Source organism: Rhincodon typus, unplaced genomic scaffold (assembly GCF_021869965.1).
Source record: "Rhincodon typus isolate 14 unplaced genomic scaffold, sRhiTyp1.1 hic_rhity00001160, whole genome shotgun sequence".
NCBI classification, from domain to species: Eukaryota; Metazoa; Chordata; class Chondrichthyes; order Orectolobiformes; family Rhincodontidae; genus Rhincodon; species Rhincodon typus.
In genome coordinates, this window is record NW_025966798.1 from 9,538 (window position 1) to 29,136 (window position 19,599).

General features: G+C 46.7%; 1 protein-coding gene across 1 annotated transcript in view; it reads left to right on the forward strand.

Annotated features, from left to right (window-relative positions):
• Positions 1-15,989, forward strand: part of LOC125481187 (A disintegrin and metalloproteinase with thrombospondin motifs 5-like) — a 25,418-nt gene extending 9,429 nt beyond the window's left edge. The window contains exons 2-6 of the mRNA XM_048592403.1: positions 3,283-3,557; positions 7,799-7,985; positions 8,464-8,633; positions 13,247-13,422; positions 14,334-15,989. Of these exons, the coding sequence (XP_048448360.1) occupies positions 3,283-3,557; positions 7,799-7,985; positions 8,464-8,633; positions 13,247-13,422; positions 14,334-15,603 (2,078 nt within the window). The 3' untranslated portion in view covers positions 15,604-15,989. The remainder of the gene's footprint in view (positions 1-3,282; positions 3,558-7,798; positions 7,986-8,463; positions 8,634-13,246; positions 13,423-14,333) is intronic.
• The last annotated feature ends 3,610 nt before the right edge of the window (positions 15,990-19,599 follow it).

Consider the following 19,599-nt stretch of genomic DNA (forward strand, 5'->3'; position numbering starts at 1 on the left):
GTCAGCCTTCCTGCTCCTCTGATACTGCTTGGCCTGCTGTGTTCATCCAGCTCTACACCTTGTTATCTCAGTAGAAGATTTTGTTGAGTTTCCGAGGCTCATGGCAGAACACAAAAAAGAAGAGTCTTATGTTGACACAGGAGAAGTATTTTACACTGTCAATAGGAAGGAAGTCTTCAACCTGACGGGACTGGTGGAAATGTTCCTCATTTCTATCAGCAATGAAAAAAATTCATATGGAACAAAAATCAGCCAAGTTTGCCAGAAGAAACAAATAATGAGAACAAGAATGAACAGTGCAATCCACTGGAGAAAACTTCAAGTAAAGTTGTTAAGAAAGCAAAACAGTCTGATGAACAAAGTGCTATTGTAATTGATGTTTGCTGTCAGATGGTGGGCTAACAGAATTTCAGGGGCAACATTTCAACCTGTGAAGAAGGATCATCAGTACCACCAACAGAGATAACGCTAAGTAAGCAGCACATCTCCAGCATGGCAATTAAGGAAACGAAAATATCTCATTCCCCAGGAAGATGGAGGGCAAATGAAGACTCCAACCTAACCAACATGTGGAAGTAAAGAGTTCACCTAATTTAACACAGCTGATTGATGAAAATGACGTTGTCACTCTGCAGAAACGAGACTGATGCCCACAGACTCAGGAGATGGTCGAAAGGGGGAATTGCCTGGTGTAAATTCCCAGGACATAGCAGGAAGAAACCCCTTTCATCAACAGTGCAGCCGTCTTCCATACAAGCCATTCATAAGATTGAAGTTCCTTCAGACAATGTAATAGGTAACTATCTGAGTTAGCAAGGAAGTGTTCAACCGCGTAGGGAATTCAGTGACCCTATCTAAATAGATCGACTGCCTGGTTTAGAAGGAATGACATCCTGTGTGGAGGTTATCCAAAAGATAATAAGTTGCCCAGCAGAGAAATGGTTAACAAATAAACAGTCCTCTTCCCTAAGTTGTAACAATCTTTAAGTTTCAAGATATAACATCAGACTGTCTGAATTTGTGAAGTCCGAAAGGGGTTGGGGTTTAGCAGTAAACGTGAAAGCGATTGTGTACCTGGATGCATAAATGCTAACAACGGGCAGGAAGAGCTTGGGGGAGATGTTGTATAAGCTAATGGTTCTGCAAGGGTTAATTTTGGAGGCAGTATCAAGCTTCAGTCAAACCGATGATGTCCTGGGCGGTGAAAAGAGTCAATGACCTCAAGAAGCCAATGTTGTCAGATTTGTCACCTTTGTTCCTGACAGTCTTAGTTATTACGACCGACTAGCCAATGTGACTTATACCTATTGCAATCATCTAATATGTCATGTTGGTAAGGCAAGTGCCTCCTTGTTAAGACTTGCTTGTTTGTTCAATCCTGACAGCACCTAACTAAACAGGCAATTAGACCCAATATAGAAAGGACGATTGATGAATGCACTCTGCTCAACTTTCTCTCCCTCCACAGATGCTGCCAGACCTGCTGAGTTCCTCCAGCACTCTCTGTGTTTGTCTCAGATTTCCAGCATCTTACAGTATTTTGCTTTTATTACTAGGAGAGATTCATTTCCAAAGACATAAACCAAAGGGAGTGAGAAGAGAGTGAGGGTGAAAGAGACCATGGGGAGGAGAAAGGACGGAAAGTGTGAGGGAAGGACAGAGAGACAGAGAGAGAGAGAGAAAGAAAACAAAAGAAGAGTGGAGGAGGGAGATGGAAGACAGGGATGAGGGTTGGAGACAATAGGGGAGAATAGAAGTGGGACTCGGAGCGAGGATTAGAGAAAGGGAGGAAGTGAGTGTGAGAGTAAGGGAGGAAAAAAAAAGTTGAGAAGGAAACATAGAGAGGGAGGAATGAAGAAAGAAGAAGGGAACATGAGAAACAGAGACAGCGCATGTGAAGGACAGAGAGGGAGAGAGGAAGAAGGTGAAACACAGCAAGAGTTTGAGAGTGGAGAAGGGAGACAGAGAGCAGAAAAAGAGTAAAACCATGGGAAGGAGAAGGGGAGGGAAAGAGAGCGGGGGGGAGAAAGGGAGAGCAGGTGAGAAGAAGTGAAGGTGGGAAAGCAAGCAATGGAGAGAAGGAGGGAGCATGAACGAGAAACAAGGGAGCATGTGATGGGAGGAATGTTTCTCATCTGTCTCATAAAGTTGTTTGGGAACTGTTTGTATGTGTGCTTATTTCCAGGCACTCGGGCTGACTCCAAGTTAAGCAATAAAAGTTTTAGCCAAATATTGAAAACACACTACTCTGAAACATCTCCAGCTCCCACATTAAATCCAAGAAAAATCCTTTGTAATCAGTTGTGTAAGGCAAAATGCCCTGAAAAGAAGATTTAACCCTCAAATAACATTTGATTTAAACCCTGCAGTTTTCTTACACAGTCAGAGAAAGAGGCCATTTACCTACCTGCCACACATCTGCTCTACAAGAACACTGCGCTGTCAGAGGGTCAATACTGAGGGAGTGCCGCACTGTCAGGGGGTCCGCACTGTTGGAGGTTCAGTTCTGAGACAGTGCCGCACTGCTGGAGGGTCAGTACTGAGGAGTGCCGCACTGCCAGAGGGTCAGTACTGAGGAGTGCCGCACTGTCGAAGGGTCAGTACTGAGGGAGTGCCGCACTACCGGAGGGTCAGTACTGAAGGAGTGCCGCACTACCGGAGGGTCAGTACTGAAGGAGTGCCGCACTGCCAGAGGGTCAGTGCCGAGGGAGGCTGCACTGTTGTACGCATTTTGCTAACAGACTGCTGCACAAAGCAGAAGATTTCTTTCCTTTCCTTACATTGGTAAATGAGATTGGTTTTTGCTCCTTGCCGTGTCTTTTATTGTCTCTCTGCCTCTTTCTCAGTTGCCCTCTTCTCTCTGTTCCTCTGCCTGTCTTCACGTATCTCCTCCTATCCCACTGCTTCTTCTTCTCTCATTGTCCCCCAACATTCTTTCTCCAGCCAATCTCTCGGCTCTTTGTGCCTTAATATCTATCTGTTTGTCCGGCAATCTCAAAGTCTCCCTCTCTTGCTGACCTCTCGCTCTCTGTACCCTGTCTCTCTATCTCTCTCGGTCTTTGTCTCAGATTCTTGACAACTCTCTCCACCTGTGTATCTCCATCCCTGCCTCACTCTGTCCTCTCTTTCTCTCCATCCCAGTGTGTCCCTGTCTGTAATGTCAAGTTCTTTTTTGTTCATCTCTATCTCTCTCATAACATTTCCTTCTGTCTCACTCTCTCTCTGTCACCAATTTCCACTCCCCACCATTGACATTGCTCATCTCTTTCACCACACACACAGCTGACTGCCTGCTGAACAAACCAGAGGTCTCTCTCGCAGAGTCAGCACCTCTGGCTGGGAGAAATTATGATGCAAATCAACAATGCCGCCTAACCTTTGGACCAGGACATCGCTGGAGGCCAGGAAGTGACCCCTGTCGCATTCTTTGGTGCATTGCCAGGCATCAGGGAGAGTGGCTTCACGCCAGCAAACAGCTACCAGCAGCAGATGGGACTGACTGTGGCCAAGGGAGGGTCTGTATGCGGGGAGAATGTGTCTCCAATTGGCAACAAGCAGTGAGTACTATTGTGGTCACCCTTGGAGCTTCTAGAGGGAGCTATACTGTTTCCAGTCCAATGCTGTCCCTGTCTTGGGCATGTTCAATGGGGACAGTGTAGAAGGAGCCTTACTCTGTATCTAAGCCCATGCTGCACCTGTCCTGGGAGTGTTGTTTGGGTATAGTGTTGAGGAAGCTTTAATCTGTATCTAACCCCGTGCTGTCCCTCTCCTGGGAGTGTTTGATGGGGACAGTGTAGGGAGAGCTTTACTTCCAGTTTAAAAGAATAGAGGAAGCATTATTTTCCGTTTAGCAGAGGGATCTTTACCCTGTATCTAACCTTCTGGAATGTGTCCAAGGTAGTTTCCTGCAGCAATATGTCTTGGAATCAACAAGTGGCAAGCAATACTGGACCTAGTGAGCAATCAGCCTGATTTATTTAGTGACCTACTTGTTCCTGAGCATGTCAAAGAGTGATCACAATGTGATCAAGTCATGTAGCCTTTATAAGAGACAAACAAAGATCGGATACTGGAATTTTGAATTTAAGTAAGGTAGACTCTAACTGGATGAGGCAGATACTATCCAAGTGAACTGGGAAGCTCTGTTAATAGGTCAAACAACTGAGGAACAATTCAAAGAAGCATTTAATGGCATTCAGAAGCAGTCTGTACCCATGAGAAGGCAAAGCTCCTCCTACACACAAAATAAAAGCCATGGATATCTAAGGAGGTAAGGGACAGCATAAAATTAAAAGATAGAGCTTATAAAATCACAAAGAATGGTACAGATCCCACAGAACAGGATAAATACAAAGACCAACAATGGGCCACAAAGCAGCTAACAAGATTTGGCAAAGAAAACTTGAGAGGGACAATACTGATTAAGAGTACTATTGGCCCATTGAAGGCTGAAAATGGAGATATTGTCAATGGCCTGGGGAAATGGCAGACATGTTGAAGGATTATTGTGCTTCAGTATTCACCGCAGAAAAGGTGGATAAACTTGTCGGAAGTCCCAAAGAAATTAATAGAATATCAGGTACAGAGTCTAAATCAAATTAGCTTAAGTAAATCATCCATGGGGAAATGACTATAGGTAGGGTGGTTAAAAAGGCGTTTAGCACTCTTTGCCTTCATTGCTTAGACCTTTGAGTATTAAAGTTGGGACGTTATGTTGAGGTTGTACAGGGCATTGGTGAGGACTCTTAGTTATAGAGTCATCAAGATATACAGCATGGAAACAGACCCTTTGGTCCAACTTGTCCATGCCGATCAGATATCCTACATAAATCTAGTCCCATTTGCCAGCATTTGGCCCATATCCCTCTAAACCCTTCCTATTCATATACCCATCCAGATGCCTTTTAAATGTTGCAATCAAACCAACTTCCAGCACTTCCTCTGGCAGCTCATTCCATATATGCACCACCCTCTGCATGAAAAAGTTGCCCCTTGGGACCCTTTTATATCTTTTCCCTCTCACCTTTAACCTATGCCCTCTAATTTTGGACTCCCCCTCCTCCGGGAAAAGACCTTGCCTATTTACCCTATCTATGACCCTCTGACGTACTATGTCCTGTTCTGGTCACCCTGTTATAGGAAGGATGTTATTAAGCTGGACAGAGTTCAGAAGAGATTTACCAGGATGTTGCCGGATATGGAGCGTTTGAGTAATAAGGAGAGGCTGGATAGGCTGGGACTTTTTTTTAACTGGAACGTGGGAGGTTAAGGGGTGACCTTATAGAGGTCTATAAAATAATGAGTGTAGACAAGGTGAATGGCAGGTGTCTTTTCCCTAGGGTGGGGAATTTCAAGACTAGTGGGCATATTTTTAAGGTGAAAGGAGAAGGATTTTAAAAAGACATGAGGGGAAATCTTTTTTTTACACAGAGCGTGGTTCGTGTGTGGAATGAACTTCCAGACGATGTGATGGACGCAGGTACAGTTACAAAATTTAATAGACATTTGGATAAGTACATGAATAAGAAATATTTGGAGAGATATGGACCAAGCCCGGGCAGGTGGGCCTAGGTTAGTTTGGGATTATGGTTGGCATGGACTGGTTGGACCGAAGAGTCTGTTTCCATGCTCTATGAATTGAACTGAAGAGTGACAAATCCTCAGGACCTGATAGGTTCCAACCACGGGTGTTAAAAAGGTAAAGCACATTGCCAATGCCCTAACCAAAATCTTACAGATTTCCCTGGATTCAGGAGTTGCATCTCTGGATTAGAAATTTTCATAAGTCACTCTGCTCTTTAAGAAGAATGACAGAGGGAAACCAGGGAATTACAGATCAGTTAGCCTTACATCTGTGGTGGGGAAGTTGTTGAATCCATAATCAAGGATAGGGTAACTGATCACCTTGAAAAATTTCAGTTAATCAGGGAAAGTCAGCATGGATTCATGAAGGGTAGTCATGCCTAGCAACCTCAGAATTTTTTGAAGAGGTGGCACAGGCTGTGGACAGAGGTAAGTCGATGGATTTGTTTATATGGACTTCCAGAAGGCTTTTGATAAAGTCTCACACAAGAGGGTGCTAGCTCAGGTGGAAACCCACGAAATTGAAGGCAAATCACTGATTTGGATAGGAAATTGGTTGAGTGGCAGGAAACAGAGTTGGATTAATGGGTAAGTCCTCAAACTGGCTAGTGGTGTCCCGCAAGGATCTGTATTGGGGCCTCAATTATTCACAACACCCATTAACGACTTGGATAATGGCATAAAAAGTCAAATATCCAAATTTCCCGACAACGCAAAATAGACTGTGCTGGCAACAGCAAAAAATTACAACAGGAAATTGATAGATGAGGTGAATGGGCAAAGCTGCGGCAGATGGATTTTAATATAAGCAACTGTGACGTTATCCATTTCATACTGAAAAAGGATAGATCAGGGTATTTCTTAGAAGGCGCAAAATTAAATATAGTGGATATCCAACCGGATTTGTGGGGGTTCAGGTGCATTGCTCTTTAAAGTACCATGAATAGGCACAGAACGTTGTAAAGGAGGCTATTGGAATGCTGGCCTTCATATCTAAAGGGCTGGAGTATAGGGATGCAGAAGTTATGCTGCAGTTATACAAAACTCTAGTTAGGCCTCACTAAGTACTGTGAGCAGAACTGGGTACCACACCTTGGGAAGGATATATTGGGCGTGGAGGGTGTTCAACACAGGTTTACAAGGATGATACCTGAACTTCAGGGGTTAAATTATAAAGTGAGATTAGACAAATTGGGCCTTTATTCTCTAGAATTAAGGAGGTATAGGAGTGATCTATTCGACATCTCCAGGATATTAAAAGGGAAAGGCAGTGTGGATAAAGATAAACTATTTCCACTGATTGGAGATTCTAGAAACAGGGGGCATAGTCTCAGAATTAGGGCCAGAGCAGATGTTAGAAAGCACTTCTACACGAAGAGTAGTGGAGGTTTGGAACTGTCTTCCTCAAACAGCAGTCGTTGCTAATTCAATTGTTAAATTTAAATCTGAAACACAGATTTTTATTAAGCAAAGATATCATTGGGTTATGGGCCAAGGCAGTCACATGGAGTTAGGGCACATATCAGCCATGACATTATTGAAAGGTGGGGCAGGCTGGAGGGGCTGAATGGCCTGCTCTGCTCCTATGTTCCTAACTATGTGCTGTACACGTCCTAGGAGTGTTTGATGGAGACTGTGTTGAGGAAGTTTTCCTCTCAGTTTAAAAGAGTAGAGGCAGCATTACTCTGTATCTAACTCTGTGTTGTCCCTGTCCTGGGAGTTTTGATGGAGATGGTGTTGAGAGAGCATTCCTTTTTATTTAAAAGAGTACAGAAAGCTTTATGCCGTATCTAACCCCTTGCTGCCCCTGCCCTTGGAATGCCTGATGGACACAGTGTCGAGGCCGCTTTACTTTCAGTTTAAAAAAGTAGAGGCAGCTTTACTCTGTACCTAATTCTGCGCTGTCCCTGTCCTGGGAGTGTTTGGTGGGGACAGTGTAGAAGGAGCTTTACACTGTACCTAACCCAGTGCTGTCCCTATCCTTGGAATGCCTGATGGAGACAGTGTCGAGGCTGCTTTACTTTGAATTTAAAAGAGTAGAGGCAGCTTTACTCTGCACCTTACTCTGTGCTGTCCCTGTCCTGGGAGCGTTTCATGCAGACAGTGTTAACAGAAATGTACCCTGTATCTAACCCTGTGCTGTACTTGTTTCGGGAATGGGGACAGTGTTTGAACAATTTATTCTGAACATTCTTTTCTCTTTTTCCTATTACAGAAGCCCATTGATGGTAACTGGGGATCCTGGGGGCCCTGGGGCCAATGTTCCCAGACGTGCGGTGGTGGTGTTCAGTTCTCTAGACGTCGCTGTGACAACCCACTTCCTGCCTCCTTCGGGAGATATTGTCAGGGACGGAGAGATATCTTCCAGTCTTGCAATCTTACTCCTTGTCCTGACAACAATGGTGAGTCTCCAAGCATAAATTCTGGTGTTTAACACAGTGCATCTCGCTGACTGTTTGGCCAGATCTGCCCAACTGCATGGTGTTCTCTCTGATAATACTCCTACACACCCTCACACTCACCCTCCTTCACATCATCTCCCATTCACCCACTCTCCTGCCACACAACCTCAGACTCATCTTCCCTTACAGTCTTCACTTTCTCCCACGCACACACACTCAGCCTCCCCGTCTCCCTTTTGCACACTCACCCAGTCATGCAGACACACTCTTTCCTACACCTTCTTGCACAATCTGAGCTCTCCCATGCGTGCACGCACCCACTCATACTTCTGTACTCTCTAAGTCACGTCCCCTCACACCCAGTCACTTTTACACTCAACCTCACATGAATATCCATGGGGGAGACATAAACAAAAAGCCGCTGGGGATAAGTTAGCGAACAACCTGCCAATTACTTGACCATTCTTGGATGTGACAGGTAGGACGTATCGGGATGAACAGTGTGAGGCCAGAAACAGACCTGCTCCCAACGGGCAGGGTTCCTACGAAGAGTGGGAGCCTTACTATCATGGCATTCGCGAGACTGACCTCTGTAAACTGAACTGCCTCCTCAAGGGCACCTCGCAAGTCACTGTTTTCAACATTAAGGTCAGTCTTTCTTTCAACACCTTTCAGTTAATGTGAAGGTTAAGGGCTAGGCCAGCATTCGTTGCCTGGCCCCATGAGATGGTTGTGGTGAGTGGCCTTCTTGAACCATTGCAGTCCACATATTGTAGGTGGACCCACAAGGCCCTTAGAGACGGAATTCCAGGATTTTGACCCAGCAATAGGGGCTATAGGAGCGGCACTGTGGCTCAGTGGTTAGCACTGCTGCCTCACAGCGCGAGAGACCCGGGTTCAATTCCACCCTCAGGCGACTGTCTGTGTGGAGTTTGCACATTCTCCCCGTGTCTGCGTGGGTTTCCTCTGGGTGCTCCGGTTTCCTCCCACAGTCCAAAGATGTGCAGGTTAGATGGATTGGCCGTGCTAAATTGCCCATTGTGTTCAGGGATGTGTAGGTTAGGTGGGTTACAGGGGGATGGTTCTCGGTGTGATGCTCTGAGGTTCAGTGTGGACTTGTTGGGCCGTAGGGCCTGTTCCCACACTGTAGGGATTCGATGAATGGCGATATACTTCTAAGTCACGTGGCTCAGGGATGGACAGGACTGGCAGCTTAATATAGATGCTATAGGAAGAACAGAAAGGAGAGCGAGAGAGGAGGGGGAGTGGTATTCTTGATTAAGGATAACATTACGGCTGTACTCAGGGAGGATATTCCTGGGAATACATCCAGGGAGGTTATTTGGGTGGAACTGAGAAATAAGAAAGGGATGAACACCTTATTGGGATTGTACTATAGACCCCCCAATAGTCAGCAGGAAATTGAGAAACAAATTTGTAAGGAGTTATCTGTGTGGGGATTTTAACTTTCCAAACATAGACTGAGACTGTCATAGTGCTAAGAGCTTGGATGGACAGGAATTTGTTAAGTGTGTATAAAAAAATTTTCTGATTCAGTATGTGGATGTACCTTCTAGGGAAGGAGCAAAACATGATCTACTCTTGGGAAATAAGGCAGGGCAGGTGAATGAGGTGTCAGTGGGGGAGCACTTTGGGGCCAGTGACCATAATTCTACTAGCTTTAAAATAGTGATGAAAAAGGATAGATCTAAAAGTTAAAGTTCTAAATTGAAGGAAGGCCAATTTTGATGGTATTAGGCAAGAACTTTCAAAAGTTGATTTGGGGGGGTGTGGATGTTCACTGGAAAATGGGAGGCATTCAAAAATGAGATAACGAGAGACCAGGGACAGCATGTTACTTTTGGGTAAAGGGCAAGGCTGGTAGGTGTAGGGAATGCTGGATAACTAGCCAAATTGAGGTTTTGGTCAAGAAAAGGAAGAAAGCATATGTCAGGTACAGACAGCAGGGATCGAGTGAAACCCAAGAAGAATATAAAGGCAGTAGGAGTATCTTAAGAGGGAAATTAGGAGGGCAAAAAGGGAACATGAAATTGCTTGAGCAAATGAGGTTAAGGAGAAACCAAAGGGATTATACAAATACATTAAGGATAGCAGGATAACTAAGGAGAGAATAGGGCCCCTTAAAGATCAGCAAGGTCACCTATGTGTGGAACCACAGGACACACTAAATGAGTATTTTGCATCAGTGTTACTGTGGAGAAGATACGGAAAATAGAGAAGGTGGGGAAAGAAATGGTAACATCTTGAAAAATGTCCATACCACAGAGGAGGAGGTGCTGGAGGTCTTAAAAGGCATAAAGGTGGATAAATCCCTGGGACCTGATCAAGGTGTACCCTAGAACTCGGTGGGAAGCCAGGGAAGAGATTGCTGGGCCCCTTGCTGAGATATTTGTATCATTGATAACCATCAATAGGTGAGGTGCCGGAAGACTGGAGGTTGGCTAACATTGCATCACTACTTAAGAAAGGAGGCAAGGAAAAGCCAAGGAACTGAGCCTGACATCGGTGGTGGGCAAGTTGTTACAGGGAATCGTGAGGGACAGGACTTACATGCATTTGGAAAGGCAAGGACTCATTACGGATAGTCAACATGGATTTGTGTGTGGAAAATCGTGTCTCACTAACTTGATGGAGTTTTTTGAATAAGTAACAAAGAGGATTGATGAGGACAGAGCGATGATGTGGTCTATATGGACTTCAGTAAGGCATTCGACAAGGTTGCTCATGGTAGACTGGTTAGCAAAGTTAGATCACACGAAATACAGGGAGAACTAGCTATTTGGATACAAAATTGGTTCAAAGGTAGAAAGCAGAGGGTGGTAGGGGAAGGTTACTTTTCAGACTGGAGGCCTGTGACAAGTGGTGTGCCACAAGGACTGGTGCTGGGTCCATTGCTTTTTGTCATTTATATAAATGATTTGGATGGGAACATAGGAGGGATGGTTAGTAAGTTTGCAGGCGACACTAAAATTGGCAGTGTAGTGGACAGCGAAGAAGGTACAACAGGATCTTGATCAGACGTGCCAATGGGCCAAGGAGTAGCATATGCAGTTTAATTTAGATAAATGGGAGGTGCTGCATTTTGGAAAGGCAAATCAGGGCAGGACTTATAGTAAGGTCCTGGGGAATGTTGCTGAACAAAGAGACTTTGGAGTGCAGGTTCATAGTTCCTTGAAAGCAGAGTCGCAAGTAGATAGGATAGTGAAGGATGTGTTTGGTACGCTTGCCTTTATTGGTCAGTGCATTGAGTATAGGAGTTAGGAGGTCATGCTGCAGCTGTACAGGACATTGGTTCAGCCACTTTTGGATTATTGCCTGCAATTTTGGCCTCCCTCTTATAGGAAGGATGTTGTGAAACTTGAAAGGGTGCAGAAAAAAGTTACTTGGATGTTGGCAGGGTTGGTGGGGATTTGAGCTATAGGGAGAGGCTGAATAGGCTGAGCTTATTTTCCCTGGAGTGTTGGAAGCTGAGGGGAGACCTTATAGAGGTTTATAAAATCATGAGGGGCATGGATAGGGTAAATAGTTTTTTCCCCCGGGGTGGGGGAGTCCAAAACTAGAGGGCACAGGTTTAAGGTGAGAGCAGAAAGATACAAAAGGGGCCTAAGGGGCAACTTTTTCACAAAGAAGGTGGTGCGTGTATGGAATGTGCAGCGAGAGGAAGTGGTGGAGACTTATACAATTGCAACATTTGAAGACCATCTGGATGGGGACATGAATAGGAAAGGTTTAGAGGGATATGGGCCAAATGCTGACAAATGAGTTTAGATTTATGTCGAATATCTAGTAGGCATAGATGAGTTAGACCAAAGGGTCTGTTTCCATGTTGTATATCTCTGACTGTAAGTCAAGATGATAAGTGGCTTGGAGGGGAACTTGCAGGGGTTGGTGTTCCCATGTGTCAGCTGCCCTTGTCCTTCTTGATGGAAATGATCATGGGTTTGGAAGGTACTGTCTAAGGATCTTTGGTGAATTTCTGCAGTACTTCTTATAGACAGTACACACTGCTGCTCCTAAATATTGACGTTGAAGGTGGAGGATCTGTGCCACTCAAGAGGACTGCTTTATCCTGGTTGGCATCGAGCTTAAGTACTGTTGGAGCTGCACCTATCCAGGCAAGTAGGGAGTAATTCATCAAATTCCTGACTTGTGCTTTCTGCATATCTTTGGACTGTGGGAGGAAACAGGGGCATTTGCAGGAAACCCATGCAGACACGGGCAGAATGTGCAAACTCCACACAGACAGTTGCCTGAGGCTGGAATCGAACCTTGTGGCGCTGTGGGGCACCAGTGCTAACTACTGAGCAACCGCACTGCCCGTCAGATGGTGGACAGGCTTTGGGGAATCAGGAGGTGAGTTAGTCACTGCAGGATTCCTAGCTTCTGACTGCCCTTGCAGCACTGTATCCATAACATGAGTCCAGTTCAATTTCTATGTCAATGCTAACTTCTAAGATGTTGATAGTGGTGGATTCTGTGATAGTAACACCACTGAATATCAAGGGGCGAAGATGTGATAGTCTCTTATTGAGGATGGTCATTGCCTGGCATTTGTGTGCCGCGCATCCGAAGCCTAGATATTGTCCAGATCTTGTTGCATTTAAACATGAACTGCTTCAGTATCCAAGGAGTCGCGAACGATGCCAAACATTGTGCAATCATCGATGAACATCCCCACTTCTGACCTTATGATGGAGGGGAGGTCCTCGAAGAAGCAACTGAAGATTGTTGGGCTGAGGACATTACCCTGAGGAGCTCCTGTAGAGATGACCTGGAACTAAAATGACTGATCTCCAACAACCACAACAATCTTCCTATGTGCCAGGTATGACTCCAACCAGTGGACAGTTTGCCCCCAATACCCATTGATTTCAGTTTTGCTAGGGCTCCGTGATGCCACACTGAGTCGAATGCATCCTTGATGTCAAGGGCTGTCACTCTCACCACACCTCTGGAATACAGTTCTTTTGTCCATGTTTGAACCAAGGTCAGGAGCTGAGTGGCCTTGGCGGAACCCAAACCAGGCGTCACTGAGCAGGCTATTGCTGTTGATGACCGTTTCCATATCTCTGCTAATGATCAAGAGTAGGCTGATGGGCGGTAACTTTAGATTTGAGATGGTTTAGGTGAGGGCAAGGTCCTGAAGACCTCTTGCAGACACGCCTCACTGGCGTCTGACCGTAATGACAGACACTCCCCCTCAGCTCTTCCTGTTGTGCACCCCCTTTCCCCCCTTATAGGTGAAAGATGGGACTCGGTGTACTCCACACAGCGATGCCATTTGTGTCCGGAGCCGGTGCATCAAGACAGGCTGTGACGGGATCATCAGATCGAGGAAGCGGTACAACAAATGTGGAACGTGCGGCGGGGAGGACTCGGCTTGCCAGCGGGTCATCCGGCGTTTCCGCAACAGGACGTGAGTCACAGCCCACTGCACCTCTCAGCTTCACCATTGCTCCCAAGTCCCAGCATTTTCACTTCACTGGCTTCTCTGCCATGCAATTACACTATGGAAATCATGGAATCCCTACAGTGCGGAAGCAGGCCATTTGGCCAATCGAGTCCACACCGATCCTCCAAGGAGCATCCCTCTAACCTATCCCTATAACCCTGCATTTCCCACAGCTAATCCATCTAACCTGCACATCCCTGGGAACTCTGGGGCAATTTAGCACGGCCAATCCACCCTAACCTGCACATCCCTGGGCACTATGGGACAATTTAGCATGGCCAATCCACCCTAACCTGCACATTTTTGGACTGTGGGATGAAACCGGAGCACCCAGAGGAAACCCACACAGACACTGGAAGAATGTGCAAACTCCACACAGACAGTTGCCTGAGCTTGGAATTGAACCCGGATTCCTGGCCCTGTGAGGTGGCAGTGCTAACCACTGAGCCACTGTGCTGCCCAGGCAGCCGCCATCCACTGAGCCACCACTGTCCCCAACGTTCAGCGTTTGCCCCATGAAAGATTAATTACTGTCCCCGCCACCCTCCACTCCCCACCACCTTAGATCCAATGTGCCCTGATGTTCCACCTACACATTGACTCCAGTTTCGGAACCTGGTGCCACGTACAGAGCCCGGGGGTCTGTGCACCGGATAAACGAACAATTGTAGTGAGTGTTGCCTGGCGCTCTAGACCCATTGGACCCCCACAACATGCACTCTTGACCCTGAGAGCCTTGTCCCCCCCAACGCCCTCAAACCCACCCACTCACCAGCCCCCACTCTCCGACAAACTTGTCACACAGGCTGCAATTGACTAACTGATAATAAACCTCTGCCGTTGTTGAACTGAAGCCTTTCGTGGATTTCTTCCAGGGTCAACTACAGTGACGTGGCCGTGATCCCCGTCGGAGCAGCCAACTTCAAAGCACGACAGGAGTTCAGGCGAGGGCAGACTCAGCTCACTGCCTACCTGGCCCTGAAGAGGCTGAACGGCAGCTACATCCTTAACGGGGACACCCAGATCTCGGGTTTCGACAGTCTCCTGACCGTGGGAGGGGTGGATCTGCGGTACATGGGCTGGAGCCCGCGGCGAGACGTGCTGCGGGCGGTCACGCGTGGCGCGCTGACTGAGCCGCTGGTTCTGCAGGTGTACAATCCGAGCAGACAGCGGGTTGTCCAGGTCCTCTACTCTTACTATGTACCCAAGGAGCAGGCAAACAATGGCAAGCCCACCCGCATGCCAACTGCAACACTAACTAGTTATGGCGCACTGCCCAATCCCACACTGACCGAATGCACCATGACCAATGTCACAACTCCCACTACAACGTTGCCCACTCACATGCCAGCTCCAGTGCTAACCACCCGCATAGACAAAGACACGCTGGTTACACTCGGTTGCCCTGTGACACCAACCCACCACACAACAGCCAAGGGCATAGTGCCCAGTCGTAGACCCACACTCTCAGTACCCAATCGTAGGCCCACACTCACAGTGCCCATTCACAGGCCAACACCCACAGTACGCCGTCATGGAACGACACCCAAAATGCCTACTCGCAGGCCAACACCCAGAGTACCCAGTCGCAGAACCACACCCAGAGTACCCAGTCGCAGAACCACACCCACAGTGCCCAGTCGTAGAACCACACCCACAGTGCCCAGTCGTAGAACCACACCCACAGTGCCCAGTCGCAGAACCACACCCACAGTGCCCAGTCGCAGAACCACACCCACAGTGCCCAGTCATAGAAACACACCCACAATGCCCAGTCACACGTCTGCTCCAACTCTAAGCTCTCGCTCGATAACCAAAGCCACACAGTACTACGGCCAGCCGGGTAAGAGGGAGCCCTCACGTGGCCTGCACAATGCTACACTGCCCACTCCCAAACGACACACCCACTCATTTTACAGACCACCACGGCCCACCCGCATACGGCTCAACCCACAACCATCCCGTACCAAGGCCTCTTCCACCAGCTGGCACCCTGGGCCATGGCAGAGCTGCTCAGTCACGTGCGGGGTAGGGTGGCGGGTTCGGTGGCTACGATGCCTGGATAGGCATGGTGTTCTCTCAGCAGGCTGTGACTACCGGGCGAAGCCAGCTGGTATGGCTCTGTGTGTGATGCAGAAATGTTGAGAGGTGGGGGTTATGGTGTCAATCTTCAACAATCCCCCCACTCCCCACTTCTAGTCCCCTTCAAACACTCCCAGGAAATGTCCAGCACAGGGTGAGATACAGAGTGAAGCTCTCTCTACATTAAGTACATCAAACACTCACAGGACAGGTACAGCTCAAGGTTGAATAGCATTTAAAATTCCCCCTCATCCTCACCCTTCAGATGCAAAGGGCAGATTCAGCACAAGTTTAGACACAGATAAAGCTTCAAAAGAATTTTAAATTATCGTTTGATTCTGTTTCGACATTCTTCCTATAAGATGCTGACTTTCAGTCAGGGTCTCCCCATGACTGATGTTCTCTTATAATTCACATTGTGTTGTGTGATATAAATCTCTTCTCTTGAAATTGCTCATTCAAATGAATTGATTTTAAGCAAAATGTTCTGATGTGCCTCCTTCATTGTGAAAGTGTCGGTCCAAAGCCGGTCCCACCACCTACAAGATGCGAATCAGGAGTGTGATGGAATACCCCCCATTTGCCCTGGATAGGGGCAGCTCCAACAACTCTCAAGAAGCTCGACCCCATCCAGGACAAAGCAGCTCACTTGATTGGCTCCACATCCACCCACCGGCTTCAAATTTCCTCTCCTCTTGGCTACACCATGGCTTGCTTATACAACTATTTCCAAGGCTGACCCTTTTCTAGGAGTTGATGCCATAGGTGCCAGGATGGAGGCCAGGTTATGTGTGAACTATCCATCATAATTCACCAGCCCAAGAATGACCTAAGCTCCAGGGCACCTTTGGTCGCCCTCACTTTATCTTCCAACGGGTGTAACTCAGTCTTGTCAACTCTGTAGCCCAAGTTGGTCACTTATGGTGCCTGGAACACACATTATTCCCTTCTAAGGCTGGCACCCACCTGGGAGAAGTGTCTAAGCACTATGTCCAAGTTCTCTAATTTCTCGTTATTGGTCTTCCCTGTTATTAGCATATCATCTAGATAAATGACAATCTAGTAACCTTGTAAAGCGTTCTCCATCACCTGCTGAAAAACTGAACAGGCTGACGATACCCTAAAATGGCAGTCTCGTATGTTGGTACGAACCCCAAGGGTATTTCTTGTAGCGTGCTTCTGGTAACCTACAACTGCAGGTACGCATGGCTCATGTCCAGCTTTATGAAGGTCAGACCCCCTGCCAGCTTTGTGTATAAATCCTCAATGTGAGGGCTGGATATCTATCCAGCTGAGAAAAGCCATTTATTATTTGTTTAAAATTGCCACAAAGGCAAACCGACCCCTTGGGCTTCACAATCGGTAAGACGGGTGCTGTCAATTCCGCAAATTGGACTGGTTTGATGATTCCTCCGCTTTCCAGCCTTCTGATTTCTGCCCCTACTTTTGTCCATCAGGCAAATGGCATTGGGCAGGCCTTGCAGAATCATGGAATTGCTTTCTGGTCAACATGCAAGGTATCCTTGACTCCCTTGAGAGCCTCTAGACCTTCCTAAAAAACATCCAGGAACTTAATTAGGACTTCCCTCGGGCAGTATTTTTCTAATCAAAAAATGTTGAGCAATCTAGGTGAATCCTTCTCAACCAATTTCATCCCATCCAGCCTGGGCCTGAGCCTTTTACTACAATCAGTGGTCACTGAACCAGCTGCTTCTCATAAGAGACCGGAATCAAAGTTGTACCCTTAATCTGTAAAGGCTCTCCGGTATAGGTTCTCAAATTAGCTAAGGGCTTGCGAAAACCGAAAGGTTGGAGTCCAGAGTGAATTTTGTTAAAGGCTGGTTCTGTGTTCACTGAAATGGCTGCACCGCTATCGCCCACCATTAGAATCAGGTGACCATTTAACCAGTTGTTTATTCTGATTGGCTTTGATTTGGACGTTGCTAAGCAGTTTAACTGGCCCCAAAACAGATCTAGTTGGACTTTCCAGGGTGTGCACTCTCCTGGGTATTGACCTATGAGTTCTCTTACTCAATTCAGATGTAGTGGAATTCTTTTGCTGTCTTGAGTCCACAAACTAGCAACAACTGCAATGGCTTGCTGGCCTGGATCCTGACCAAAATTTTAATTGTTCTAATCCTAGCCGAGGCTAGGATTTGTTTTGTGACTTTGCTGTGAGCTGACCTGGAGTCCTGCTCTTCAGGGTACGTCCTGAGTGAGGCCAAGTAATCACCTTCACTCAAGTGATGTTCCCCAAGCTCAGTTGAACAGGAGAGGGTATCCACTTACATCAGAATTGCCTGCAACTCATATGCTCCACTTGCCGCATTTTCCAATGATAAAGCCACTTGTGTCTGTTGAAGTCCAGCTTCAGCTGGTTGGCACTTCTACATGGTTACATCATTAATCCCACATACCTAACAGTCTCTCAAAATCTCATTAAGGGTTAAACGGTTTCTCAGCATTTCATTAAGGGTTAAACCCAGTCAAAAATCCTGATACGGATTCCCCTAGTTTTCAAATTGCCGATTAAAACCGATAGTGTCTCAGAATTAGAGGAGGCTTTCGGTCATAATATTCCTTAACTGAATACGTCAAGACTTGAAAGGTTCTAATATCTGACGCCTCAGCGAAAATTAGGCTTCTAATAACTGAAAAAGCTACAGGTCCGCATGCTGTCAGCAGAATTACTCGTTGCTTTTCATCTGCGCCAATGTCATTTGCCTGGAAAAGGTAACACATTCTTTCCACATACTGGGCCCAGTCTTCGATGGCAGGATCGAATGAGTCAACTTTCCCAAATAACAGCACGATGTCAGAAATGTTTACCCCAACTCAAAGACGACCATTGCGAGCGAATTTCTTCAGGAGCATGCTTTTCTCTTGTCACCACTGAAATAACTCCACAGAGGCTGGTATCCTGTCACCTAGTCACCCTTTATTTACACGTGGAGGGATCTTGATACTGATCCAGCTTCCTCAGAGCCAGCTCTCAGAGTGAACAGGATGAGGTTGTTGACTTGTTCGCCAAGCTGGCTTGTTCTTGTTCATTGAACGAGAACAAGCCAGCTTGGCAAACAAGTCAACAACCTCACCTACAACTTGAGCTACAGATCTTTGCCAAAAATTTGAGTGAACAGGATGTCTGACACTCCTGTTTATATCTGTCAGCCAGGCCTCCCTGACTGGACTAGGTTAACAGTTGCAATTAGGGAACTCATGTTCCATGAGGTCCACGTGGTTGACCTCGCTATACCCAATACACCCCCCATCACTAAAACACCATCACAACAGTGTGTACCATCTACAAGATGTACAGAAGTACAACAAATTATTTTCTCACTCTTATTTGTTATGGCAGCTATAGACCATACAAAACCCATGGATAATCCATCTTGGCCTCCTCCTGTGGTTCCTAGCATTAGAGATGCCAGTCTTCAGCCAATTCGATTCACTCCACCTGATATCAAGGAACGGTTGATGGCACTGGATACTGCAAAGGCTACGGGCCCTGACAATGTTCTAGCAATAGTACTGAAGACTTGTGCTCCAGAACCTGCCACTCCCCTAGCCAAGCTGTTCCAGTACAGCTACAATGCTGGCATCTACCCGACAATGTGGAAAATTGCCCAAGCACATAAAAACCAGGACAAATTCAACCTGGTCAATTACCGCCCCATCTGTTGCCCTCAATCATCAGTGAAGTGATGGAAGGTGTCATCAACAGTGCTATTAAGCAGCACCTGCTCAGCAATAACCTGCTCAGTGATGCCCAGTTTGGGTTCTGCCAGGGCCACTCAGCTCCTGACCTCATTACAGCCTTGGTTCAAAACAGCTGAATTCCAGAGGTGAGGTGAGAGTGACAGCCCTTGACATCAAGGATGCATTTAACCAAGTGTGGCATCAAGGAGCCCTAGCAAAACTGGAATCAATGGGTATCAGGGGGCAAACTCTCCGGTGGATAGTCATAACCTAACACGTAGGAAAATGATCATGATTGTTGGAGATCAGTCATCTCAGCTCCAGGACATCTCTGCAGGAGTTCCTCACGGTAATGTC